Source organism: Nematostella vectensis, chromosome 6 (assembly GCF_932526225.1).
Source record: "Nematostella vectensis chromosome 6, jaNemVect1.1, whole genome shotgun sequence".
In the NCBI taxonomy this organism is placed as follows: domain Eukaryota; kingdom Metazoa; phylum Cnidaria; class Anthozoa; order Actiniaria; family Edwardsiidae; genus Nematostella; species Nematostella vectensis.
In genome coordinates, this window is record NC_064039.1 from 15,666,149 (window position 1) to 15,676,138 (window position 9,990).

The 9,990-nt window shown below is 41.7% G+C and overlaps 1 protein-coding gene and 1 long non-coding RNA gene across 5 annotated transcripts in view; both read left to right on the plus strand.

The window, feature by feature from the left end:
* The first annotated feature begins 53 nt into the window (after positions 1–53).
* Positions 54–8,673, plus strand: LOC125567868. 4 transcript variants are annotated; one of them, XM_048728632.1, is made up of 17 exons: positions 56–221; positions 348–560; positions 1,511–1,570; positions 1,950–2,327; positions 2,606–2,710; positions 3,074–3,312; positions 3,526–3,704; positions 4,231–4,327; positions 4,646–4,981; positions 5,074–5,191; positions 5,322–5,413; positions 5,510–5,615; positions 6,054–6,347; positions 6,589–6,756; positions 6,991–7,161; positions 7,284–7,339; positions 7,484–8,673. In XM_048728632.1, the coding sequence occupies exons 1-17, from the start codon at positions 203–205 to the stop codon at positions 8,375–8,377; spliced, it is 3,525 nt and encodes a 1,174-aa protein (XP_048584589.1). In that variant the 5' UTR covers positions 56–202; the 3' UTR covers positions 8,378–8,673. The 4 variants fall into 4 exon arrangements, with proteins under 4 accessions (XP_048584591.1, XP_048584588.1, XP_048584589.1 ...); XM_048728631.1 differs by having other exon boundaries at positions 55–221; positions 5,322–5,615; XM_048728634.1 differs by lacking the exon at positions 1,950–2,327 and having other exon boundaries at positions 54–221; positions 5,322–5,615.
* Positions 8,674–9,110: 437 nt separating this feature from the next.
* The window catches only part of LOC125567872, a 3,873-nt gene continuing 2,993 nt past the window's right edge, over positions 9,111–9,990 (plus strand). Inside the window, exon 1 of the long non-coding RNA XR_007311850.1 lies at positions 9,111–9,125. This is a non-coding gene — a long non-coding RNA (uncharacterized LOC125567872). The remainder of the gene's footprint in view (positions 9,126–9,990) is intronic.

The following is a 9,990-nucleotide window of genomic DNA, read 5'->3' on the forward strand; positions in this document are numbered from 1 at the left end:
CAGGGAATCCATCGACGCCAGGAAGTGCATCGCGCGCTTTCATGACAACGCTTTATCCAACACGGTCTCGAGAATGAATTAACGATTATCCTTAAATGTTATTTGACCACTGAATTAATGATAGTCATTAATTCATTGTCATGCGCATGGACAAGTGAATTATAAAGCGTTCGGCGCAGCGTCTAGGTATCACACATCCAATATGGCGCCCAAATCTCGTGGTAAGTGGGACGCAGTTCAGCGCTGTTTAAGCTTTTACTGACCATCATCAAAGGCTCTTTTGGAGATGTGTAAACGATGGGAGCCTTTGGCGATTTTTTTTTACCTCCTCGTCTATTTTTTTGTAGGTAAAAGAAAGAAATCCGTAGAAGAACTTCTCAAAGAAGGCAGAAACTTGCTTGATCGGCAAGAAGTAAAATCAAAGCGAAAGAGGAAACCGGTTCGATTTTTATTTTCTACCGATCCAGCCACGGGACTCGGAAATAACAAAGGGACGTATAAAGGTCAGAAAAAATCTAAAGAAAAGAGGCTGAACCCCGAGTTTGACGTCTCTGGCGAAGGTTAGTTGTCAAGATGAATGTGTGAGTGCTCAGTCTAAACACTTTTTTATCTTGTCTATTTGTTGTTCCTGTAAAACATTACTACTGCCAATATGTTATTTCCCCCTAATAGTATCTACTGTGCTGGTTTTTGTAACAAGTTGGGCTGGAGGTTTACTTGAAAAGCTATTTCAAGTTGAATATTTCCCGTCAGCAGGCTAGTTGAATAGAGGATCACCACTTGAAATATATAGGTGATATAAAGCGCTAGAATATTAATGATGAAGTGGCGGTAGCCACGGAACTTCTGTAGAACTATTATAGCGTTTTATAACACATTTTCAAGTATTATTTACATAATTAAAGCGCTATAATGAAACAAAGATCAAGTCTCACAAAGTCTTCTGTAGAATCTATTCTCCATGGCTGCAAGCACTCAAACAATCCTTGAATGGCACCAATACGTGCATGCTCTGAAGCACTTAAAGCTGGCAGGGTCAGTGGACTCAACATGATCGCGTAAATGAATTGACGATTATGATCAAATAGCAAATGCGCTTGAATTGACTCATAACATCAAGCCGGTCATGTGCGCAGAAATGTAATTCGGTAAGTGTCTGCGCATGCATGAGTAACGAGCTAGCAAAATGGCGGATGCCTCCTATTACCTCAGAGCAGTTTTGTCCCAAGGAGCTGGGAGCTCCTCAGTTCCATTCCTCAGTTTCAAAGTTGGACACCCCAATCAATTTGAAAGTTGAATTTGCCATTTTAATTATTCTTTTTCGATTCCCTGATGTAATCACTTGCATAAGGGACTGACACAGCAACATGATTTTATCATTGTTATCAGTATGTGTCAATGTTAATAATGTCAATGACATTGTTATCAGTATGTGTCAATGGTGCTGAAAATCTACTGTAACATTTATAAGCTTACTTTATATTTATGATAAATCAATATAATCTTACAGAGACTGAAGAGACAGCAGAACACTGCATTCCAAATGATGGAGAAAATGCAGATTTGTCAGGTAAACAGACATTTTTTATTCCAAATGCATCAATAATGTATCTACTAATAGTTTGCAGTAGAAAGACATGGTGATATTTATTATTTATTCATTCATTCATCCATCCATTCATTTATTTATTTATTTATTTAACTTTTATTTTTATTTTTTTGTAATTATGTTCAACTGTTACATAATTTGATTTTTTCTGTCTTGCTCACCAAACCAAATTCAGTGGAATTTGATACGGCACTGGGCTACATAAAATCCAAACCTTATAACTGTAAAACTCGCAGATGATGAAAACAGAGAATTTGAATTACTAAATGCATAGAGAAATACAGCCCCACCTTTAAATTTAGTGTGCCTCTTACCCTTTTGTATTTGTATTTACAAGCAGATGATTTTACGGATATTTTAAGCCGAGCAAGAGAACTGCTGAGAAACTGGGAGGGACAGAGCAGGCACAGGCCTTCCTGGAGCGAAAGATCCATCACACTACAAGAAAGCTGGGAATCTCTGCGTTCTCAGCTATTCAATGCTAAACTAGAGTCGTTTGCAGTAATGCCCAGCCAAACATGCATGCTTTGTATTAATAAAATGCCAAGTATACAGTGCTCAGACTGTGGACCAAGAACTGCTTTGTGTTCTGAGTGTGATATATCTGTACATAAAAGCAGTCCATTCCATGACAGACAGGCACTGGTGAAGGGCCATTATGTTCCAATAGTGCCCTGCTTATCATGGTGTACTACCTCAGAGACCTGGAAAAATGAGAGTAAGCATGAGAGTAAAAGTGGCTGAAATAATTATTTACTGTAGTGTGTTTAATATTTTACTTTGCCTTACAGTGTATGTCTTTGTAGTTTTCTTTAAGCCACTCTGTACAGTGTATGTTTAACAAAACAAAAACAGATCAATACAGTAAATGAACAGAATGTTGTTTCTTCAGAGAAAAGTTTTCTTCCATTACCAGTTTTCCTTAAGTATTTAAGTCCAAAGTATTTAACAGTATTATTCTAATGCTTATATTGTGGTGCTTACATTGTGTTTAAGGTAAAAGTATCCCTACTAAAGATGAGGTCTATTGCCCTGAGTGCAACCACAAATGCTGCATAGCTGGATTCCTTGAATCACATATATTTGTTGTGACTATGAAAGGTATATAGCATTGTTACATTATTGCTAATACAATTTACAGGTCATGAACATTTATTTAATCTAAGGTCAAATATTCTATATCTTTGTACATTGACAACATAGATACTTACTTACAGTATGCTCATTTTCCCCTGGGGTCCACTTTTTCTCACAGACTCCTGAGCCCTTCTATCCACATCGCTCTGACTTAATTCCTTATGCAGTCGATTATGATATTATAATTTCAAATCTAAAATAACTTTTGGTGAGATTGTATGTTTACCATCAATTCATAACTGTTGCCATCCAGTAACTTGTTAAAGATATGTGCATTGAAAATGTGCATTTAAAATGACTTTAAATGTTTTTATTATTTGTTTTTAGGGCGGTTTGATCTGAATAACCTGAGATACGTTTGTACCAGTTGTGATAAGACATGGGGGGGTAACCACCCCATTATTCTTGTGCAGCTCGGCTTCTGGCCAGGGAGCATAACTGGTGCATGTTACGCCTTTGATGATAGCCTCTTTGTCTACTGGGACATGCTGCAGAAGCAGGTGCCAGGCATCTCAGAAAGGGCCTTTCTCAAATCTCTTGAGGAGTTCTCCAAGTGTAGAGGGCGAGTAAGTGTATTGAAATCCACTCTTTGGATGTTGTTTTCTATCATATCTTGTCACAACAAGACTTTTTTACCAGCATAAATATCATCATATGACAAAATAGTTACTGAAGATGCATTTGGCATGCCACTGATTGACAATTACACTGTACTATTGTGGTAGTTTTCAATGTATCCTATTCCAGCCAATACAGTCCTTGTGTTATCTCTTCTGTAGGTTGGCACAGTCAATCCACAGACATTCCGGACAGCATTTCGTGAATGGAAATATTGCCAGTTTGAGATAGATAAAATCCGCCAACTTGACTGGATGACCTGCCCAGCCTGTGACGACCTGCCACATTCCATGCACGTTGATGGTAACATGAAGCTTTACCGGTTCGCATCTGCAGGAAAGTGAGTACTGTTTTGTGCAAAGCTCATTTACTTCATAATGTACAACTTGATTCTATGTTTGTAAAACTTTTGAGTTCACAACATTTAAGTTAGTAAAGCAAAGGAGCTGGATTAGCTCAGATTAAAACATGGTAAGCTTAGATTTAAATAACCAGCATAATAGTGCAAGTAGCTGGTTTCTGCTTTAAAGTTACTTTACTTTATAGTGGTAGTGGAGGTACTGTAGCTCTCATACAAGCTGTCCATGGCTGGACAGCTGTATATTGGTGCAGCTAACTACAGTTTTCATTTGGGCAAAGGTATCTGCTCTTCTGTTTACTGGTGGTTCTGCACTCAGTTATTGCCAATAAGACCGAAACAGCTGCCAGTTATGACAGCATACATGCTTCTTCACGGTTTTTTATAGCTACGGCCAAACGTTTATATCATTGTTGGTTTTTATGTGACGACACTGGTGGGCGTTCAACATGGAACTTTGGGTAACACTATATATTATGCTGACCTTACAACTTGGACCTTCTTGTAGACGTAAAGCAGACAGTTACTACGGTGAAGCCTTCATTGCCAATAACGTAAAGGTCGATGCACACTTGCAAAATGTGTACCAGTGCCCCACGAAGAAGGTATATACAACAAACCTTAACATTGGGGATGATCATTACAAGTGCAGTAATGGCGTTCTTGTTTCAGTTCATTGCTTTTCCTATAATCTTCGTTTGACTAAAGTACTATACTGGCTTGACAGTGTTAAAGTGTTACTTTCAAATTGTTCTATTTCTGTTCTCCTGTACTCTCGAGACATTATGGTTGGATCCAGGATTTTACGGGAGTATTCCTTTTCTTCACTCTTTCCAACTCTAAATCGGAGTACCACCGTATTTGGTTCATGTTTGATTTAGCAACCCATTTTTCTATGCAATCCATGACATTCTTGATTCCAGAGTGACAGTTCTAATGGCATGTGTGGCGAAAGCAACTGGCGTGCTGCAGGAAATGTGGCAAAGAAGAGGAAAAACCTTTCTGAAACAGGTCTCGAAATCGCCGGATGTAGACATGCCCTTGCCCATAATGCAGTGAACATGTTTCACGGGGAGATTTATGGGTACGCGCACTATCTCCAGACAACATACTTTCTGCCAAAGGAAGTCGAATTTTTTTGGTATGACGTAGTTTGTCAGTACTGGCCCTGGCTGCGGATGCATGATCCAGACACAGCGTCAAAAATGAAGCCCGCCTTATCAGTGATGCACGCCAAGGCACATTCCTGGAACTGTCAGGTCAGCACGTTAAGTATATGCACAGTTCCTATTATTGTAAAATGGGCTTACATTTGTCAGATGTTACCATGTAACGAGTATTATTTCAACAGCCGCAGTGGGGAGGGCGATGGCAGGAGGGTGCTGCCGCAACAACAGGCGAAGAGGTCGAACTGATAAACAGCCACTTTTCTCGACTTGGGTCGTCCACTAAACATATGCTTCCAGAGGGTATGTTTAACTTCTTATTGTTACCATAATTACTTAAATGCGAGAAAGCTGCTTAGCCAACCTTCACCACCTATACCACCCTTTACTGAGTTAAGATTTCTCAGATGTGATTGAACTGATTTGTTTTTAGGTCGGGAAGAGCTCCTTACAGAGCATGCACAAAAGTGGAATCAGAGGAAGATAGAATCCCTCCCACGTTCATTGGCTCAGCGTTACAGCAAGGTAATATACTCTTCTTTTAGGCCACGTTGGAAGTCATATCAAGTGACAACAACGGAAATGTTGTTGCTGTATTCTTTGCTTTCAAATGCTCAACAGGCAGAGAAACGTTTAGAAGGTCTGACTCAAGAGATAAGCGAGAAGCTTGCGGGCGTAGATGCTTCCTTTGAAGAGTGGAAGGCCGAAGTGATTGCAGTTGCACGAGGTACGATGCTTGCAGCAGTGGTTTATGTCGCAGAGACCTCTGATAACATTCAGTCATAAAGTAGCCGACACATAAAAAACTGGGTACAATGGGTACTGACCAAGAGGCATTGCAATATCGGACACCTATTTCAAAAAACGTTGTCAGTGCGAAAACGGCGAATGGCGATTGACAAATGGCAGTTCTACTACCATGGTTCTTATCAAATTTCTACTAAATGATGAAGAATATGGATAAATCAAACAATTATCCACGAAAGGTCATCAATGTATGGCTCTGACATTGCTTGAATCTATTTAACACCTTTTATTTTACGAATGATTAGTACCCGTAAGCCCCTTTCGGGCTTAGAACTGCTATTTACCATTCGCCATTTGCACTGACAACCTTTTGTGAAATAGGTGTATATAAGTTTAACACAACTTTTTTATGTTTAAGCTGAAGAGAAGTCTGCCTCTACTATTTACAAGACCTCTCCTGAAGAGGACATGCTCCTGGGCCACATCCAAAGTCTTGGTGAACGTGCGTCACCAACTCACAGACAGCTGTTGAAAGTGTTCGACATTGCTAGCAAGAGAAAGAAGGAGCTGGTAGCCCCATGTTCGCTGTCATTCGATGTTGATGGCACCGAAACCCGGCTCAAGGGCAAAACTCTTGCCTATCTCAAACAGAGGATAGTTGCTGCCCACTACGCTATCTCCCAGGCGGCCTACAACATGTCGAAGATGACAGGTTTGTACTACAGTAGCGGCGTTTAAGGCTGTTTTACTTTTAATAGTTCATTCCTGGACTCCCTTTTACTCCTCTGGGTTGCATGTACAACACAGTAGCAGGAGCATGACAGCGAAGTTCAGGGACTAAACTACTTTATCAGCAGTAAAATGTTTTGAGTGTATTTTATGAATGTCCCATGCTTTCAAACAAAGCTTAAAAGTGAATAGAAAGTTCTGTATTTTGTGTTTTTATGTTTTAGATAGTGGCAAGCAAAGAAGTAAACTGCGCAAAAAAATATCGCAAACAAAAACAGAGGCAGCTGTCCTGGTAGATGCTTGGGAGAAGCTTGACGGCAGGAAGATATCCATGAGCCAAATGGAGGTCGGCCAATTTCCGTGGTGCGATAGGCATGAGGATGATTCAGCAAGTAAGATATATTCATACTGAGTTCATACAAGACGCGAAACGTTAGCCTTGCCCTATATAGACAAGTGGACGCAAGGAAATCCACATTGGATTTGAATAGGCTAATTTGCTTCTATTATTATCAAAACAAGTTTTATTTTTACACGATAATTAGATATGTTACGGCGCTAATGTGAACGCAGTGATAGGCATTTGATTTTTATTTTTGTTTCTGTTTTGTCTATTTCGTTTCTAGTTCCAGTGCGTACCAAGCGTCTTCTGGTAGACTTAGAGATGGAGAGGCGGCGGTATACCGAGGAAAGACAGGTGGTGAAAAGGGAGATGCGCTCCTTTTTGCTTTACTACTGCAGAAACTTGTTACCGTCGTTGGAGCTGCAAAAAGAAAAACTTGAAGACTTTCTTGCAGGTAATATCGCCTTTCCTGAATTGATTTTGTAATCCAAAAATGCTACATTGATAAGAAGTAATGATAAATGTTGAAAAATGTTTCCAATAGTGAAATTAAATATGCTTGTTTTCTTTTAACAGGTGACACAGGCAACCAGGTTTTGCCGATAGATATCACAACTGAGCCCCCACAACAGGTGATCAAGTTTAATCCAGCCAACAAAATGCATATGTAATGCAATATTAGCGCTAATTCGAATTCGACGAGCAATTGAATATCAATATATCAATATATTTTTGTTATGTTGTAAATTCATTATTATACTATTCTTTATCGACAGAGACGACGTTACGAATCCAACTCCCTCAGAGAGGGTGTCCTCAGGGGAAAGCTGGCCCTGGTTCAACAAGGGATCGAATTTGCGATGCGGCAAATTTCGTCAGGCTTTTCTTCCTTTGCCCCTGTACTAAATGAAGACTTGGAGGAGTTCCGTGACACTCTGCAGACGCCTGATGAAGAAGAAAACGAGGAGGAAGAAGATGACGAAGAGGAGTCTGATGAGAGTAGCGATGACGAAGGAGACGACGCAATTCCGTCTACAGCCATACAGTCTAAAGACTTAGGCCAAGGCGTCCACGCCTGGTGTTTCCCTGAAACAATAAGTCAAGGAACATTCAACGGTAGAAACGGAAGCAGTGCATGCAGCGTAATTGCCTTGGTAATTGGCCATATTTTCTGGAGCAAATCTCTTTTGCTCCCGCGTCCGTCCGCTTTGCTCCCAGAAAGTAACGTTGCTGCAATGTGCGTAGGTATCGAGCAGGGAAACAGGATTTATGACCTGCAAAGGAGCAGCCTTCCCACGCGGTACCTCTCCATAGAGGAAGCCGCAGGCTATCTCGCACCATGGTTTGACTGCTCCATTCGTGAGACCTTACCCGTCCGCCTAGAAGATCCGCACGAGGAAACAACAATCGTATATCAGTTACAAAATGCCGTTCCTCCTGTGGGGTCTTTCAATCTAGCTTGCCTTACGATAAGTTGTAGGTCTGCACTTTTCGTGATCAGCGGCACTCAAATTGCTTACTTTGATAGTCACTCGCATATGGCTAATCACGGCGCGCTAGTACTGTTATGTGCAACAGAAAACATGCGTACGTTTTGCGAGGCGTTATGGCGTTACGAGGGCTTTAACAAACCCACATATGGTAACTTATCTATGGTAGAATTCCATTAAATTTGTAGCCGGGGTCACCTGCTGAATAGACAAATTGTTAGTCGTCCCTAACTTTTACTCGCTAACATATGCGCACACGCAAATCTTCAGAGGAACATAGGGATGTGTGTCCTATCGCGATACAGAACGAGGACTCTTTACTTCGGGATATCATTTCTGTCCCAACGCAACGTTAGGTAAAAGTGATTGTATAGGCATGTAACTGTAACTGTAAAGTAGCACATTTATATTAATCCGGCGAGGCTGGGATTATCAAACAGAGAGAACTTATAATTAAAAGTAGTGAACAAATCAAATGTCGCCAGTGTAATGTCAATTTCACATTTTAAACATTAATAAAAAAATAACTAGGGGTAGGTTGTAGGCTTAGAGATAGGCGATAAGGGGTAAGCTCCACCCCAGCCCCAGAGCGGACAAGCCCGTTCTCTTTCCTTGTTCGCCTATGCGTTCCAGCACCGATTCTGACAGAGGCGTTCAGTCATAGCCTTAGGTTCGTTGAGGTAGACCCCGATGAGAGTACCCCCCCCCCCCGTGTTGAGTTTTACCCCCAAAAAAGTGAAAACTATAGGGATCCCTCATAGCCTTAGTTTCGTTGGGGTAGATACCGAGAAGAGTACACCCCGTTTTGAGTTTTACCCTCAAAGTTAAAAAAGGCCATAAGGATCCCTCATAGCATTAGTTTCGTTGGGGTAGATACACAGAAGAGTACACCCCGTTTTCAGTTTTACCCCAAAAAAGTTAAAAAAGGGTAAACTATAGTGGGGTCCCTCATAGCCTTAGTTTCGTTGGGGTAGACCCCGATGAGAGTACCCCCCCCCCCCCCCCGTGTTGAGTTTTACCCCCAAAAAAGGGAAAACTATAGGGATCCCTCATAGCCTTAGTTTCGTTGGGGTAGATACCGAGAAGAGTACACCCCGTTTTGAGTTTTACCCTCAAAAAGTTAAAAAAGGCCATAAGGATCCCTCATAGCATTAGTTTCGTTGGGGTAGAAACACAGAAGAGTACACCCCGTTTTCAGTTTTACCCCAAAAAAGTTAAAAAAGGGTAAACTATAGTGGGGTCCCTCATAGCCTTAGTTTCGTTGGGGTAGACCAATAGACCGGTTAGGGATTAGGGTTGGGCTTAGGGCAGGGTAGGGTAGGGTTACGGTAGGGTTAGGGTTGTAGGGTATGGGTATTGTTAGGGTTACGGTAGGGGTAGGGTAAGGGTTGGGATTGGGGTTAGGGTAGGGTAGGGTTACGGTAGGGTTAGGGTTACGTTAGTGTTAGGGTTGGGGTTAGGGTTGGGGTTAGGGTAGGGTTAGGGTTGTAGGGTTAGGGTTAGGGTTACGGTAGGGTTAGGGTTGAGGCTGGGGTTAGGGTTAGGGTAGGGTTAGGGTTAGGGTAGGGTAAGGGTTTGGGTTGGGATTGGGGTTGGGGTAAGGGTTAGGGTTGGGGTTGGGGTTAGGGTTAGGGTTGTAGGGTTGGGGTTGGGGTTTGGCTTGGGGTTGGGGTTGGGTTGGGTTGGGTTGGGGTTGGGGTTAGGGTTAGGGTTAGGGTTGGGGTTGGGGTTGGGGTTGGGGTTGGGGTTGGGGTTAGGGTTAGGGTTAGGGTTGTAGGGTTGGGGTTGGGGTT